Genomic DNA, 17,410 nt, shown 5'->3' with positions numbered 1-17,410 from the left:
ATATACCCCTTCCCAATGGAATATGACCGTTTGGGACCTCCCAGGGCGAAATTTCCGCCCCGGGCCGGAATTTCTGCCCCCGGGCTTCGAAAAACGGCTAAGCACTTAAGGGAACTGCTCGCAGTAAGGGGGCCGGATATTTGGCCGGAAATTTTGTAATCCGGGCCGGAATTTCCGCCCCTCGAAAACTGCAGAAACATCAAAAGGAGAATGACCATAACTTGAGCATCCGGACTCCAATTTTGATGATCTTGGGCTCGTTTTGAAGCTAGTAACAAGCTCTACAAGATCATTCAGGGAACCATCATAGTCCAGTAAGGTAGATAGAAATAAATTATGAAAGGTTTGACCTATCTAAAAAAGACATACAGGTAAAACCTCCAACCTTGAAAATGCAACAAGTTGGCCGTGCAAAAACCATTCTCGATGAACTAGAGCTTGTCATGAGAATAAGCACAAGCTCTAAAACACCACATGGATAAGATCCAAATAACAACCAAAAAAGGTGATGCAAGAATGCAAAGGTTTGAGCTCTCTCCGACCGATACGATCGAGTTACTCACTCGAGAGCCCTCTTGATAGCACGGCAACTAAACTATAAACCAGTCTCCAACTACACTATGAGACCGGTGAGAGAGAAACCCTATCAAGAGCAAACCTTAATCTTGTGCATTCCACTTGAGCTCGATGATGACGGTCTTGACTGCAACAAGATGGAACACCTGTCTTGATTGTGCTCGCTTGATGAAATCATGCGAATTGCTCCCCCATGCGCCACTATGGGAGAGCTTCTTCTTCGGTGCATCTTCACATATCCTTGATCATCATATGGATGACAAGCTTCAAGCATATGATCTCTTCGAGTTGGCTCATCTTGAACTTGCGCTTCATTTTTTCATTCTTCATCATGTTGATGTCTTGAAGTTAACTTTGAGGGCTTACTTCATCTTCATCTTCAAGACATACTTGACACTTGATATTCTTCATCAAATTTTTCTTATTGCAACCTTGAAGCCAACATATGGTTCAAGAATTGCCTATGGACCACCCCTACAAATATAACTCAATGCACACATTAGTCCATAGGGATTGTCATCAATTACCAAAACCACACATGGGGGCTCCATGCACTTTCACCGAGGCTGAGGGCTTTTCCGGTAGCTATGTGGTCTATCTCACTCTCCCATGATATGATCTTTATGTGATCGTCAGCTTTGTAATCTAGTTGAATATGTAGATGTTATTCTCCAACTATTGTGCTACTGAAGTGGTTTTATTATGTGATTTCTGGGGACATCTTGTCCAACGGTGTGAAGGTGATAGTGTGCACACCGTGTTTGTTTCTTAATCTTAATTTATAGAAATACTTATGAATTGTGGTGTCTAGTTAGTACCATCTTTGTATGCTCAAAGTGACAGTGTGGGGTGTCCATAGATTGGGAATGCAAACTTTAAGGAGTGCTTATGCAGTCCTACACGGTGAATTTGTGTTTATTATCAAATTGGAAAATGGTTCAGAGTAGCGTAGTGAAGAGATAATATCTATGTATTCAATTATGATATCATTGTTGAGAGTCTCCACTAGTGAAAGTAAGAACCCTAGGCCTTGTTTCTAAGCATTGAAACACAGTTTACAACCAATTCCGCTACATGTTTGCTTGCTGCCCTCTTTATTTCAGATTGCAATTACTACTTACAATCATCCATATTACTTGTATTTCACTATCTCTTCGCCAAACTAGTGCACCTATACACCTGAGAAGTATATTGGGTGTGTTGGGGACACAAGAGACTTCTTGTATCGTAATTGCAGGGTTGCTTGAGAGGGATATCTTTGACCTCTACCTCCCTGAGTTCGATAAACCCTGGGTGATCCACTTAAGGAAAACTTGTTGTTGTTCTACAAATATCTGCACTTGGAGACCCAACACTGTCTACATGAATAGAAGCGTGCGTAGACATCAGTAGTTCATCCCTGGACTATGGCTCCATAGCAGTAGCTAGATGGTTGTCTTCTCCAATGTGTGCCTCATGTTTAGATCTTGTGAGATGTCTATCATGATCAAGATCATCCTTATGTAATGCTACATGTTGTGTTTGCTGGGATCCGATGAATATTGAATACTATGGTTGAGATCGATTATATTCATGTCATATGTTATTTGTGATCTTGCATGCTCTCCATTGCTAGTAGATGCTTTGGTCAAGTAAATGCTTGTGACTCCAAGAGGAAATATTTATGCTCGATAGTGGGTTCATGCCTCTAGTTTTCTGGAAGAGTGACAATAACTTCTAAGATTGTAGATGTGTTGTTGCTACTAGGGAGAAAGCAACAATGTTTTATCCAAGAGTAATTCTATTGTTTACTTTACACACATTTCTTAATGCGATAATCTGTTGCTTGTAACTTAATACTGAAAGGGGTGCGGATGCTAACCGCAAGGTAGATTATTAGTCATAGACGCAGTTGGATTACGGTCTATGTATTATGTTGTAATACCCAAACGAATCTCATAGTAATCATCTTGTCATGTATGATCTCTATTCTGTCAATTGCACAACTGTAATTTGTTCACCGAACATGCTATTTATCTTTATGGAGAGACACCTCTAGTGAACTATGGACTCCGGTTCTTTCTTTTACATTGATACAATCATCCTGTTATGTTTACTTACTGCAAGCACTGTTCTCATACTATTCTACTGCAAACATCTGTTTCCACACCATATGGTTAACTCTTTGTTATCAGCAAAACCAGTGAGATTGACAACCTCACTGTGAGTTGGGGTGAAGTATTGCGATTGTGTTGTGTGCAGCTTCCACATTGTTGTTGACGATGGTAGTGCGCCCTGCCAATAGTCAGCTAGCAACACCTTCAGAAGTTACTCATTTCTCCTACTGGTCGATTAAATCTTGGTTTCTTACTGAGGGAAAACTTGATGCTGTGCTCATCACACCTTCCTCTTGGGGTTTCCCAACCGCTTCCACAACCGCCACCAAGACTGTCTGGCGCCGTACCCGGAGCACCATCAATTAGTAGCCGCAAAAAAGCACTCGGCGAAGGAGATGTGCCAACCTTTGTCGAATGGCCTTTCAGCGAGTTTAGTACTCAGCAAATCTTTCACAAAGGGTTTTTAGCCTTTTGCCAAGTATTTTTTGCACTCAACAAAGATCAGGTCTCCAATAGTGATACATACAAACTATGGGCCTCTTGGATTCATAGTATAGGAAACTCAAAGTATTAGAAAAGGTATAGGAATAGGAGAGGATGGCAGGTGCAAAACTTTTCTCGTTCCTTATGCATAGGAACCAAAGCATGTGGTCTGAGTGGATTTTTCATTTCCTCTAAGTTTTGCCTTGAAAGTGAGATCCAAAGGAAAAGTTCTTCTAGTTTTTCTTTGCATCTTTCCTATGAATCAAAGTAGTGAGCTATAGCATCTCTGGAAATTTTTCTTACCATGTAAGTTTCCTTGAAATCAAAGGAGCCCATCTATGAAAATTAGATCTTTATATCGATGTAAATATCCAACATTTCATGATCTTGTGAACTACTGTAGATAAAAATGCCAAACAAAAAATATATTTCAATTAATATGGGTAGAACTTGGTTTTTCGAGTTTCCTAGCAATTTTCTTGTCCTTGGGCCTTCATATATACAACTAGAAGATACCCTACGTGTTGCTGCGAGAATTTGTAGGGCAATAACTATTTATCAAATTTCAGGAGGTCCAAGTATGTGCAAAGTGCAGACATGATTACACAAGTGTCCGAAAGAAAACGATGTTCATAGAATTGCATTGATGTATGTCTAATAACCTAACATTCTAAATTACACATGTCTTGCAACAACCAAATAGAAGTAAATAATGCGAAATTCAGGATAAGTACTCCACGTTAATCATACCAAAATCCATCATGTATCACCTATAAACACCAGCAAGTTTAGCATTAAGCAAGACTAACCTTGAAGAAATGAACGCGTAAACATGCAAAGATATCAAGACAAAAGGCCAAAGCATAGACCGTGAGTCGACTTAGCATAGAGAGATATGGTCCGTCATATGCAATATCTCTGATTAACAGATAAAGTTTGGTGCCTTATGCTGCCCTGCTCATGATCAATTTGCAATGTTGCATATCAAGTATGGATGTGCAATCCGACTAAACTACATCAACCTGAAACAATTTTTTCCATTCGTGCACTCGGTACCATGTAGTCACAACATTAGGGGCATATATAGGAACTTCATGGAAAGTGAGAAATTAAAACATACAACAATATGTACTTACATTGCTCCATTTCTTCCATCTTAACATAATTCTAACTCCACCGTGACCAAATGGTAGCTACGAAAACATACAAATAACCAACTACCAATGAGCCAAAATACTCTGAATTTGATCTGGACCTCCAATATATGCCCAACAAAGAAAAGGGCACATCATGAAACCCAGGAAAGGGGTCTTACATGATATACCAACAGATTTATGACCTGCATTCATAAGAGAAAAAAAGAGACGGAAGGATCACAATATAGGCAGGCACAATGGGCCTAGAATTCAGTCAATTTTTCCATTATGATTTTATACTCAGCATAAATGAATATACATTTTAAGATAAAAAAAAATACCTCCATGTTGCAGACGGTACATATATGATCCCTCATACTGAAATTGAAAGAAGATGGCAAAATAAAAAAACCATCAATAGTTTGTCGGGTAAAGTCGGTAATAGATAGAAAGGGGTAGAATCATGGGTTCACATAGTGGCACCTATGCTGATGTCTTGGAATTGGAGAAAGCCAAACTTGTTGCAGTCATCTGTAGAAATCATACTTCTGTATAGGAATGGAAATACCACAGACAAAAAAGGTTCAGTATAAACAAATTGATTCGGTATACTTTATATAGCAAACCGGATGGTTCCATAGGAACTGAAAGAACACAAATCGAACCTGCGTCTTCAGGAGAAAAACATGACTCAATGGGTCACCAGTACCAGGTGAATCCACATTTGCAAATATACAGTTAGCCGTAAAAAAATATTCTTCTTCCCATTAATAACTAATGAGAATATGAGATCGTAATTGACCGTAGGTGCAACGAATGATAGTGGTTCCCTGGTAGGCGGTGGCAATCCATGGCCTGTGGTTGGGAAATCTTCAGTGGTGACATAGGGTGATACTGTGTGGTGATAAATCGGTCCGCGGGCATCCCTTCGGCACGCGTAGCTCCAGCATGCGATGAGCGTGGCTGCAAATTCTTCATGTCCAGACGTCGCCTTTCCTAGGATAGAAAGCTTTAAATCAAAATCTAAGATCACATTTGGATTGAGATATGATAGAGAACTAGTTGATTCCCCGCGGTTGTGGCGGCCAATAGAGATGATTTTTATCTATGCCATAACATGTAATCTGTGAAGCCCCATGATTACTTGCAATTGAAGGCATGTAATAAATTTATTATTATATGAAAACTATCTTTATCTAATAGTGCTAATATAGTAACAAATAACTACTACTGGTCACCTGTTCGTCATCACAGAGAAGGGACTCAAAAATTGAAGTTGAAATGTTGCGTAGCTAAAAACATATTCAATAAATATGCAAAAATAATAAGCATATATCATCGAATACAATGTCATAATCATATAGAAGGTAAAGAGGTGGGGTAGCAAATTAACGTTTTGCTACAATAAAGATTAGAACATATAAGAGGCATACATCGTTGCATACTGAAAATAATTATTCACACTGTCTCATAATATACCAGTGCCTTGAAATATGGTTTTTAAAACTATTGGCGGCACTTGTTTTATCAGACTTTTTGCACATGCAAACTACATATATACCAAACAGATCAATTGGTAGATAAATGTGTATGTGGTATATGCTAAAAGCTATCCGTTCGCTTCGATCTAGTCCACTTGATTTTACAACATATCTAAATCCCCACTGATCAGAAAATGTAATCAACAACAACAATAATTGGAGAACCAATATGATGAATATTCTCGAGATAATAAGCAGACCTGGCATATCCCACGCTAATCTTATGGTAAATGTTCTTGAGAAAATAAGAAACCCTGGCACATGCCACGCTAAGCTGCAAAATAAAACAACTATTATTGGAGCAACTACTGCACGCAGGCATGACATCCATCTAGCAATGAAAATCGCAATTCAAAAAAACGCTCTAATCACATATAAAAATGCTACCGATTTGTTTTCCATAGTAGAAAAGGATAGACCCAATACGGATGCAAAAAATCCGTGTAACAGATCAACCGATGGCATGGTTTCACCTGATTTATGTTTTAGCTCTACATGTGCACATCACCGCATAGGTCAAGGATTATATTCCCTCGATTCCTTCACCTTCTCCCTATGCCTACCAACTGCTTCAGTCTTGATGTTCTGCCATACGTGTATGTAACTTGGTATGAGGATGTGAAGAAGAGATGGGATTAGGGAGACAGCCAGGTCGAGAAAATTTCTGCTCAGCGATCGCCCTTATATATCCTTATGGTCAGACGCTTCAGATGGAATGAATACATGAAACGGGTGCATGCAGGTAAATTAAATCTTGCGTGCGTTCGCCATAGAATTAAATCGCATGTGCATCACTTGGAGAATACTGATCGGCTTGAGTGTCTTTTTGGTTGGGTTGATGTAGAAGCCACAACGTTTTTTTTTCCTTTTTAGATATATATAAATACAAAATAAGTGGATGATGTGTCAATGATGCATGTGTATACTAATGACCTTAGATTTGAAATCCCATGGCTATGAACAATTAGGGTGATATGGCTGCATAAGGTTTGAGCTTGCAAACATTAAATGCATTTTAGTGGGGATGAACTTTATAGATATTATAGATTTGTAGAAGAAGAAGGATATAGCTCACGGAGGACATCTGAGATTTTGGTCCGAGCAAGGGCGCATCCACCAAGCTAAACGGGAATGAAAGATGCTCCACTGCTCGAAGGAGAGAGCAGTTTATATGCCACCTCCATCCGTTATTGATGCTTGTAGAAGATGAAGAGGATTGACTCTTGAGGAAATCCATCATTGCCTTTGCGTTAGACCGTTAGTGCAACTTTTTATTAAAGTGATTGCGTTAGTGAAACGGAAGAAGACAAAGAAATGAAACAAATACTCTGAAAACATTATTTATAGTGTGATTTACACGAAGCCAAGGAGGTTCCATGGGGGGTGATCAATCGTTCATGCGGGTCACTAGCTAGTTCGTAGTAGAAAAATTGAAAATTAAAGAAGGGAGGCATAGAGGTGAACACTCAAATCCTTGGTGGAGCAATTATGGTGATAATTATGAGGCCGTGGGTACTTTTGATTGTGAAGATGACGATTGTGTGGGAAAATCACATTAAAAATTGGAAGAGTAATAAAAAAATGTTGATGATGTGGCACCACTATATGGGAGATTTGCTTAGGTGGCAGCCTATGATTTGCTCAAAGATGTTTGATGAGGTGGACATCTTGCATGTCAAGAGAAATAATTTTAGTGGGGATGAATTTCTTAGTTATATAGTATTTCAAAGGAAAAACAAAATACTAATACTAATGTACAATAAAACATAATTTATTGTCTTTTTGGCACCCCAAAAACTCTATAATACTCCTAGCACAAATACGATTGCACCCTAAATACAAACATTTATGGAGTAGACGTCTTTGTACTGCTAGCACATTAATACAAATCTCACCGTATATGGAGTGTATACTCATTTACTCAGTAGAGCGAAAGAGATTGCGAAAAAAAAACACACTGCCCTCTGACTCTACCTCTTTCTCTCCCCTAGCAATTGCACTACGCCTTCTCCATAAATGCGATTGCACCCTCTCAACACTCTCCGGCAATAACTCCTCTACACATTCTCTTCCCCCTTTCTTCTTCTTCTTCCTCCTCCTCCCCTCCCATGGCCGCCCAGCTCTTCTTCTTCCTGAAGAACTCCTCATCATCTGGCTATCCCTTCTGAGCTCTCACACGCAGCACAACTCCTTCTAGATACAAAAGCGCAGGCCGAGAAAGATACATCGGAGTTCTCTCTATACATATTTAGACATATAGGGTGCTTATCTAGATCTCTCACTGCCTGACAAGGCTCTCTGTGTTTCCTTCTCCTAGATCTGCTGCTACGTACTTGTGCAGCTGTGCTGTTGCTTGGCAAGCAATATATATATACCTCTCTCCATATATAGCACCTATTGTTTTGATTGGAGGGAGAGATGCAGGTGTGTATGTGAAGAAATGGAAGGTGTTTGGAGGAGGCGATAGTTAGGGTTTTCAGACGTAGGCGGAGATTACCATGATGATCCCGGCGAGGCACATGCCATCGTCGATGATCGGCCGGAGCAGCGGCGGCGCAGCCTACGGATCCTCATCAGCACTGTCACTCGGTCAGGTAATATAATACAGTACTCCAGCTTTTATTTCCTCCATGCGCAGAGCTTAATTTATTTGAGGAAATGGAAATCAGAAGGCTAGCTTGTTCCTGTTTTAATACCAATCAGTTTTTCCTTTGGAAGGATCGATCACACTGCTTGCAGGAGTTATTAATTGCTGGCGTTGCCTTCAATTGGTGTGGTTTAAAACTCTTGTTTTGACTTGCACGTGTACTAATCCTTCATGATTTTTTGCTCGTTTTCTTGCTTTTATGTGCGAAAGTACTGATCCTGGATCATTTGCTTCTTTAAATTTTTCTAGTTCTGATTTGCATTTTTTTTCCTCTTGTGAATACTGATCCTTCTCAAAATAATTATTTGTACTACAGATTTTTTCTTGGGAAGAGAGAAGTGAGAGAGAGATTATCTGCGGTACTTAGTGGCTGCTGTTCACACATAGATTAGGTCATCAGAGTTGAGAGTACACGAGCACCCCTCTCTTTAAGACCCACTCCTATATAAATGGAGCAGATAAAGAAGAAGACTAGCTAGGATGGGAGAGGGGGAAAGAGAGGAGACTTCACCATACCTAGTTCTTGATCTTGCACACATCCAGAGAAGTAGAGAATAGTGCTTACGCAGGTTTGCTGTTGCTTCCTTCCTCGCTCTTCCAAATCCATCTTCTGGGTCTTGTGGCACTTTTTGAGCAAACCTGCCTTTTTGTTCCTCTTCTATTCTTCCTTCAATCTCGCTTTCACATCTATGGAGAAAATGAGAAATCAATCATGGACGAAAAAGTTGCTTCACTTGTCCCATGATCCACACCCCCTTGATTCCTGATTTGTATCTCTTCTCCATTTCTTCCCCAAAAATATTTGTTGAATGAACACATTTTTCTTCTCCCCAAAACAGCAAATCTAAATGACTTTAATTTGCAGAATTCTTTTGCCTTCAATTTTGTGCCTGAAACTTTTCCCTTTGTGTGGCTTTTAATTAATGTTCATATGTAGACATTGTAGAGCGCTCATGTAATAGCAAGGCATATGGCTCGCCGCTTACTCCTACTTAATTTCTTCCAAATTATCAGCAGGAGAAGCAGTACGCTGACCGATCTTAATTTCGCTTCCTCTTCAAATTGATGTGCAGCCAAACTTGCTGGACAATAACAGTCAGCACCTGCAGCACGCGCTCCAGCAGCACCACCTCCTCGATCAGCAGATCCCGACGACGACGGCGGAGAGCAGCGACCACGCACACAACGGCATGATCCGCGGCCGGGACTCCATGGACCCGCTGGGCGACGAGTTCGAGAGCAGGTCCGGCAGCGAGAACGTGGACGGGGACGCCGTGGACGCCGACCAGGACCCCAGCCAGCGGCCGCGCAAGAAGCGGTACCACCGCCACACCCAGCACCAGATCCAGGAGATGGAAGCGTACGTGATTGATCTCCCTTGCACATTTTAATTTCCACACTATACTCTCCTACTTAGTTACTCATATCACGCATGCTCTTACATGGTGTACTGCTACTTTCTGCTCAATTCTTTGTTCTTGTAATGCCTGCCTTGGGTCGATGTTAGCTTTCCTTATAATTTCACTTGTTCTTGTAATGGGATTGAAGCATAATAGCCTATATGAACTCCTTCCTTAGTCATGATCATTACTACTATAAACTCTTCCTTTAATTCTTTGTTCTTCTTGAAATACGTACCATGAAACCAATAATTTCCTTTTTTTTCTATTGTTGTTGATACCCAAAAACGAAAACAAACACGCATGAAATGTTGTTGGGTTTGTACTAGCACGACTACTGAATTTTGTTCCGAGGAGATGAGAACAAAATAGTATGGCTGGGCAGGCCGGATGAGCTATCAGTAGGTGGCGTTCACACGAGCACACGTAGAAGTCAAATTGAGTTGTCGCTGCGGACAAATAGCGTACGTTTTAAGTTGACCGAGGCCAAACCGTTTCTGTTCTCTTGCGCTCTTCCCGAGAAACAAACGGACGGGCATGCAAGAACCAAAATCCAGCTAGAGCTAGGAAGACGTTGCTCTGTATTCACACACTGGGCTTTCTTTTTTGTATTTTTATGGTAGTACTAATAAATTGGATTATTTTTTCTGTTACAAAAAGAAGAGTAGCGATCATGTGTACGTGTGTATATGTATGTGCAGTTTCTTCAAGGAGTGTCCTCACCCTGACGACAAGCAGCGCAAGGAGCTGAGCCGGGAGCTGGGGCTGGAGCCTCTCCAAGTGAAGTTCTGGTTCCAGAACAAGAGGACCCAAATGAAGGTATACTGCTTATTAATTTATACTGACAAAAAGCCTAAGATAAATAAGTAGTCTCAACAATTGTGTAGTTCGTCTGCCGATCTTTCCATTGGAACTGAATGAGGTGTGCATTGTGACCGGGATGATGAGAAAAAATTCGTGCCCGAAAGCCAGCCAGCGAGAGCCATGGTCGCAACCACCTTCATTTAAGCCTCTGACCTAGGTCGCTGCAGCACGCATTCATGGCTGATTACTATATCTGGACAAAGTTCGCCCACACAGTACACACAGCCCGGCCCCATGTCCGCGTCTGCGTGCACACTGCCACATCTACATGTGGCAGAGGCCGGCCCGGCCATAGTCAAACCCCACCCCTCAATCTCTGCTGGCATGCCACGCTGACGTGTACTGTACTCTGCTGCTCATCGATCACCTGGCCACTGCATATCTGCATGCATGCACGCACAGTCAATCGCAACCCACCCGTCTGCATCTGCCGCGTTTGATCTTTGCCTGACGATCGATCTCACTCTGTTGTGGTCTGTGCTAATGAACCATGGTCATTCATTCGTAGCAAGAAACTAACACGATCGATCATGGCGGTGGTGGATTGCACTTGCAGAACCAGCACGAGAGGCACGAGAACTCGCAGCTGCGGGCGGACAACGACAAGCTGCGCGCCGAGAACATGCGCTACAAGGAGGCCCTCAGCAGCGCCTCCTGCCCCAACTGCGGCGGCCCGGCGGCCCTCGGCGAGATGTCCTTCGACGAGCACCACCTGCGCGTCGAGAACGCGCGCCTCCGCGACGAGATCGACCGCCTCTCCGCCATCGCCGCCAAGTACATCGGCAAGCCCATGGTGCCCTTCCCCGTCCTCTCCAACCCCACGCTCGGCGCCGTGGGAGCCTACGGCGCTCACCCCGCGGACATCTTCGCCGCTGCCGAGCTTCCGCCGATGAGGGCCGCCGGCGGTGTGGACGCGGAGAAGCAGGGCGTCGTGGTGGAGCTGGCCGTGGCGGCCATGGAGGAGCTGGTCCGGATGGCGCGGATGGACGGGCCCCCGTGGACGGCCGATGGAAGGCTGGACGAGGAGGAGTACGCCAGGATGTTCGGCCCGCGCGGCGTGCTCGGGCCCAAGCAGTACGGCCTCGTCTCCGAGGCCTCCCGCGACGCCGCCGTCGTCATCATGACACCAGCAAGCCTCGTCGAGATCCTCATGGACGTCGTAAGTATACCAAATCATCATCGATCCATCATCGTGCACTGCATTTCTCTCTATGTGATCGATCGGTCTGAATGTCTGACTGCATGTCATCTGAACAGAACCAGTACGCGGCGGTGTTCTCGAGCATTGTCTCCAGGGCGGCGACCCTGGAGGTACTATCCACGGGCGTGGCGGGCTGCTACGACGGCGCGCTGCAGGTGATGTCGGTGGAGTTCCAGGTGCCGTCGCCGCTGGTGCCGACAAGGGAGAGCTACTTCGTGAGGTACTGCAAGCGCAACTCCGACGGGACCTGGGCCGTCGCCGACGTCTCGCTGGACGCGCTGCAGGGGATCAAGTGCCGGCGCAGGCCCTCCGGCTGCCTCATCCAGGAGGCGCCCAACGGCTACTCCAAGGTGACGTGGGTGGAGCACGTGGAGGTGGACGACAGGGCCGTGCACAACATCTACAAGCTGCTCGTCAACTCAGGCATCGCCTTTGGAGCACGCCGGTGGGTCGGTGCCCTCGGACGGCAGTGCGAGCGCCTCGCCAGCGCCATGGCCAGCAACATCCCCACCAGCGACATTGGAGGTACACACTTGCTACTACTTGCAGCCCATTGAGTTAGCACCATGCATATCCAGTATAATTGCTTACTAGAACTAGCACTCCATGTGCATGCAGTGATCACAAGCACAGAGGGGAGGAAGAGCATGCTGAAGCTGGCCGAGAGGATGGTGGCGAGCTTCTGCGGCGGTGTGACGGCATCCGTGGCGCACCAGTGGACGACGCTATCGGGGAGCGGCGCCGAGGATGTCAGGGTCATGACCAGGAAGAGCGTGGACGACCCCGGGAGGCCACCGGGCATCGTCCTCAACGCCGCCACCTCCTTCTGGCTCCCTGTACCGCCCAAGCGCGTCTTCGACTTCCTCCGCGACGAGTCTTCTCGCAGCGAGGTACACCATAATTGCAAGATCACATCATCGCCATGGAATTCAATTTCTAAAGATGATGAACTAACTATGTTTTGGACTTCTTTTGGTATGCAGTGGGACATCCTCTCCAATGGCGGCATGGTCCAAGAAATGGCTCATATTGCCAATGGGCGTGATCATGGCAACTGCGTCTCCCTCCTTCGCGTCAATGTAATTACACGCAGAAGCCATCGATCTGTATCTTTCAAGCGTTCCTCTTAGGTGTGCTAATGCATTGATCGTCTGTAAATATGCAGAGCACCAACTCGAACCAAAGCAACATGCTGATCCTGCAAGAAAGCTGCACGGACTCGTCAGGCTCCTACGTCATCTACGCCCCGGTGGACGTTGTGGCCATGAACGTCGTGCTCAACGGCGGCGACCCAGACTACGTCGCGCTCCTGCCGTCCGGTTTCGCCATCCTGCCCGACGGACCGGCTGCCGGGATCATGCACGCCGGCGGTGTCGGCTCGGGCGGGTCGCTCCTCACGGTGGCGTTCCAGATCCTGGTCGACTCCGTCCCCGACGCGAAGCTGTCTCTTGGCTCGGTGGCAACCGTGAACAGCCTCATCGCCTGCACCGTGGAGCGCATCAAGGCGGCCGTCTCTGGCGCAGGAAGCTCTCCGCAGTAGCTTCTCTAAATTGAACAATATTTCTATGTCCGTGTCAGAGGTAAGTCGACAGACAAACAACTTGCAAATTTGAAACTATTCGTGGACAGTTTCGCTGGTTTTCTCTGAATTCTCATTGGGTGTCTTCTGGATGCAGGAGCAGTAAAATTTTGGAGCTTTCATCAGTGGGAAGTCAAGAACGCACCTCAGACTCTCCTTGCCATGTGGTGCTCATAGATTTGGGCGATTGTTTTCCGCAAATTCGATCGGGAAACTCCAAAGAAATGATTTGTTTCTCCGCAGAAAAAGGTGTCACCACTATGCAAGGGCGGTTGGTTCGGGTATTGACTTCCTCTTTGTGTCGGCCTCTTGGATGCTGTTGCCTCTGGATTTTTAGGGTTCTTGGTGTAGTACAAAAAATCGTAATTTTTCTGTCTGTAATTCCTTCTATCAGTTGTCGTTGTTGTTCAGACTTCCAGTACTCTGTAGGTGCTGCAGAATAGAGATTTGTGCCTGTCTGCTGCTTTGGGTTTATAATTTTGTAGCGCTTCTGGTGATCCATCACCGTTTCAATCCCAAATTTGTGTTGTGATGTGCTTGCTTTTGAACCGTCTCTTCCTTCTCGATTCTGATGAAGACAATAGTTAGTTCCTGGGGGACTGAACCATTTTCTCGCAATCTTCTGCACTACAATTGGACTGACTGAGCAGTTATTTTGGTATAGAATTTGTGGAAACGTTGAAACCGGGCATTCATTATCCTCAATCACAAGAAGAAAATATGTACGGCATCGGAGATCTTAGTTTATAACACTGCTTCCCTTCCACTTCCAGGATGTGATACACCGTGACAAATCATTTCCATGTACAATCTCAAGCGTTAGTACATACTCTGGGAATTGCAACGGTGGATACAATCCAGATACCAGAAACTAGAACATTACAGGAACTCATCAATCATCTGGGCCAGCGCTTCCAGATTGAAAAAATAACTGAATAAAAGAAACGTCATCTGCACTTGGCTACGATCACCAATATGATCTGTCTGCACATGACATCTGCGAGATAATCATTGCATGATTCCATACTACTCATGAAGGTGTTTTCATTCTGCAGGGAGGAGGTCCGCATATGAAAAATCATGAGACGGTGGACCTGCAAACACATGTCGAGTCCAGGGGTTAGGTAGCTCATGGTTCACCATAAAGGAAAAAAGAAAACAGAGAAAGAACACATCATGAAGATCAAGCTACAAAGATCAGTATGTTCACAATGGAGTTATTTCAACTTGATTCCTGAATAACACGTTTTACCCGTACAAAGATGGGGCAAGTTGTATCGTATTTCTGCTATAAACAAGTAATGCTTATTCTACTCTTGACAGTTTTAAGTGCTCATAATTTGTTTACCTTTTTGTTCGGCTAAAAGGTAAAATGGAATGTGAGCTACCATCTTCGTTCCTCCTTCGCTCCAGTTGACAATACCAGGACCATTTTCTTGGGCAGTGGATGGACCCAGTACAGATAAACAAATGGCTGGTTCATTCATGAGCCCTAAATAGTCACAGGCACGTTGCCAGACTCTCCTGTCTAAGGTCCTGGACCGAGCAACCTGCATGAAAGCAAACAACATACTTCAATCATGGATGACGCTAACATATCAAATCTTAATAAGTTTTGTTATGCCAGAAGGATAAAGTTGATACCTTAGCCAATGATACGCGTGCTCTTGGAAGCAACTCGTTATGGCATGTTGCTAGCTTCGCAATGGCAGTCACCACAAAGCAGAGGAGCCTAGCTTGGGATGACTTTCGAGAAGTTGCACCCATAGAATCAAATCCTGGCTCCTGGCTTAATCCCAAACGACTTGAAAGCAAAAGATGAAAGAAGTCAGCCATGAGTAATACCATAGAGGCCTAGAGAAAAAGACGCTGTAAATGAAGACCAACCTAGTTGCCAAGTTTTCATATAAGAGCAACTCCAGATTTTCAAATATTTCACGCGCTACATCTTTGTGGTTTATCCCTCCTGCTCCATGCTCACCAATGGCCCAACACAAATGCAATGCTAACTCTGTCTGCATAGACCATTATCCATCAGAAAATAAATTATCTATTTACTTTATGATAGCCAGCACAAGAACAACAAGAGGAGTCAATGATACAGTAACTCAGTGAGGATATAAAAGCGTCAAAGAAATATTAGATACATTAACTGACAGATGTACTTGCCTTTGCAGGATTACCATGGGCCTCCCCAAGTCTATCAGTAATAGGCTTCTGCAGAATGTTTCGAAATTGCTCTGTAAAACTTTTTGAAAATTCCCTAATAATGGCATGTTGTATACTAGGAAAGAAACTGTTACTACAAAGTAAGAGTCGCTCAATTGGTACCTTCAGTAGTGCAATGATGTCAGGAGAGCGCTGGAATGCAGACAATAAGAAATCCGAAAGCCTTTTCCTCACCTAAAAGGGTGTTATAACCAAGAGCTTGTTCAGCTTAAATTCAAATGTGTCTCTTGAACTAGTACAAGTGATATGAGCAAAAATAAACAGCTGAATCCGGACATAACATACCATATCAACATAAATCTAATTGCTAAATATTAGTATCACATAGAGGGGAAAAGTAAATTATAAAAACAGTTTAGCTACCTTGAAAGAGAAATCCTTGTCAGGGAACATTGCAGCATATCTTGACATGACAACTGGAATCAGAGCACACAAGAGTGCTGAACCAACAAAATAGATTGTCAAATCAGCATTATGTTAGTCATTAGCATGTGCAACAGACAAATATACGGGACATACAGTTGTTGACGTCCCGCAATGCTGTTGCAAAATACACAGAAAGAAAGCGAGGTGCCATTTTCAGTGACTGTTTTAATCTGTCTGACTGTGGGCTGTTAAGTGCCGCTTGTAAGGTGGAAGATATCGTAGGGGATGTCCAATGTTTTGCCTAAGGGAAACAACAACAAAATATAAGATTATAACTAAGAATAGACAGCACCATAATGCAAATGAGAAACTACTTACAGCAATGCCATCATTCTCATCTTTTAGAAGGTCAAGGAACATTGGGTCAGCAAGGTCTAGAGGACCACTATCATCAGAACCTGAATTGCCACCTTGGTCTTCTATTGCAGAGCCAGTATATGCCTCATCCATTAGTGCAAGGAGCATCTGTACAGAAAATGATAATAGGATTAACAGATTGGAGCTGGATATTGCACTCATAGTTTCCGCGGTTAAGTAATCTCGAAAGCAAACCTCAGGAGCAGCACTCTTCTGTATAGTAGCTAAACTACTACCGATGAGAGTTCCGGAACTTCTTTCCACCTTTTCCAATGCTACCACTAACACTGATGGTGTTCAAGAAGTTAATAAGGAATAAAGCAGTTGAAATCGACGCACGTAAGGAAAAATGTAGAATAGTGCAGCATAAGCCAGTCTAAAATATAATGCCTGATAAGTAATGCTCGTCACGACGCCCACACTAATGCCATGCATTTATCATTTGAATTGAAAAGGATAATTAGCAGCTAAATAAACTCCATGAAAGTTGTGTAAGTATGAAATTGGCAGGCATACTTGGCAGATCCATAAGGGACAGGAAGAGGGGAAGAAAAGATCCTGCCGACATCATCAATGGAAGCACTTCTGAAAACTTCTTATCCAGTCTGGAACAACAGAAAGCCAAATTAGTTATGTAAATGGCCAATAAGATTATCTAAAATATTCATTTTAACAGTACCAGCTAGCAGGACATCTTTAAATAAAAACAGCAAAATATCAACAATATGCGGGAAGATGCCTGAAAATAAAAGGGCATACCTCTCGCCATTTGATGCAATTAACTTCAGCAGCAATGGGAAGAACTGCATAGAAACAGCATTAGTAATATGTTGCGAACTTAAATAGAGAAAAGGGCGCCATATTAAGAAAAATCA

General features: G+C 43.6%; 2 protein-coding genes across 6 annotated transcripts in view; one reads left to right on the top strand and one right to left on the bottom strand.

Annotated features, from left to right (window-relative positions):
* Nucleotides 1-7,859: 7,859 nt before the first annotated feature.
* LOC124669602 (homeobox-leucine zipper protein ROC2-like) lies at nucleotides 7,860-14,055 on the top strand. Of its 2 annotated transcripts, XM_047206187.1 has the most exons (9): nucleotides 7,860-8,426; nucleotides 9,553-9,839; nucleotides 10,581-10,698; nucleotides 11,300-11,902; nucleotides 12,001-12,469; nucleotides 12,563-12,834; nucleotides 12,928-13,023; nucleotides 13,110-13,524; nucleotides 13,621-14,055. In XM_047206187.1, the coding sequence occupies exons 1-8, from the start codon at nucleotides 8,331-8,333 to the stop codon at nucleotides 13,482-13,484; spliced, it is 2,316 nt and encodes a 771-aa protein (XP_047062143.1). In that variant the 5' UTR covers nucleotides 7,860-8,330; the 3' UTR covers nucleotides 13,485-13,524; nucleotides 13,621-14,055. The 2 variants fall into 2 exon arrangements, with proteins under 2 accessions (XP_047062143.1, XP_047062142.1); XM_047206186.1 differs by having other exon boundaries at nucleotides 12,563-13,023.
* A 207-nt stretch (nucleotides 14,056-14,262) lies between these two features.
* LOC124669604 overlaps nucleotides 14,263-17,410 on the bottom strand; it is a 93,139-nt gene continuing 89,991 nt past the window's right edge. For 3 of the 4 annotated variants that reach the window (XM_047206188.1, XM_047206189.1, XM_047206190.1), the window contains 12 exons: nucleotides 17,295-17,338; nucleotides 17,052-17,140; nucleotides 16,731-16,822; nucleotides 16,497-16,643; nucleotides 16,272-16,419; nucleotides 16,116-16,192; nucleotides 15,855-15,926; nucleotides 15,693-15,740; nucleotides 15,411-15,538; nucleotides 15,168-15,327; nucleotides 14,872-15,073; nucleotides 14,263-14,617 (listed from right to left, as the gene is read on the bottom strand). In XM_047206188.1, coding sequence (XP_047062144.1) covers nucleotides 14,568-14,617; nucleotides 14,872-15,073; nucleotides 15,168-15,327; nucleotides 15,411-15,538; nucleotides 15,693-15,740; nucleotides 15,855-15,926; nucleotides 16,116-16,192; nucleotides 16,272-16,419; nucleotides 16,497-16,643; nucleotides 16,731-16,822; nucleotides 17,052-17,140; nucleotides 17,295-17,338 — 1,257 coding nt within the window. In that variant the 3' untranslated portion in view covers nucleotides 14,263-14,567. Of the gene's footprint in view, nucleotides 14,618-14,871; nucleotides 15,074-15,167; nucleotides 15,328-15,410; nucleotides 15,539-15,692; nucleotides 15,741-15,854; nucleotides 15,927-16,115; nucleotides 16,193-16,271; nucleotides 16,420-16,496; nucleotides 16,644-16,730; nucleotides 16,823-17,051; nucleotides 17,141-17,294; nucleotides 17,339-17,410 lie in introns of those variants that run through there. The other variant, XR_006992257.1, reaches the window with a different exon arrangement.

Source organism: Lolium rigidum, chromosome 7, assembly GCF_022539505.1.
Source record: "Lolium rigidum isolate FL_2022 chromosome 7, APGP_CSIRO_Lrig_0.1, whole genome shotgun sequence".
NCBI lineage: Eukaryota > Viridiplantae > Streptophyta > Magnoliopsida > Poales > Poaceae > Lolium > Lolium rigidum.
Note: the sequence above shows the minus strand (reverse complement) of the source record. Positions and strands in the feature narration are given on the sequence as shown.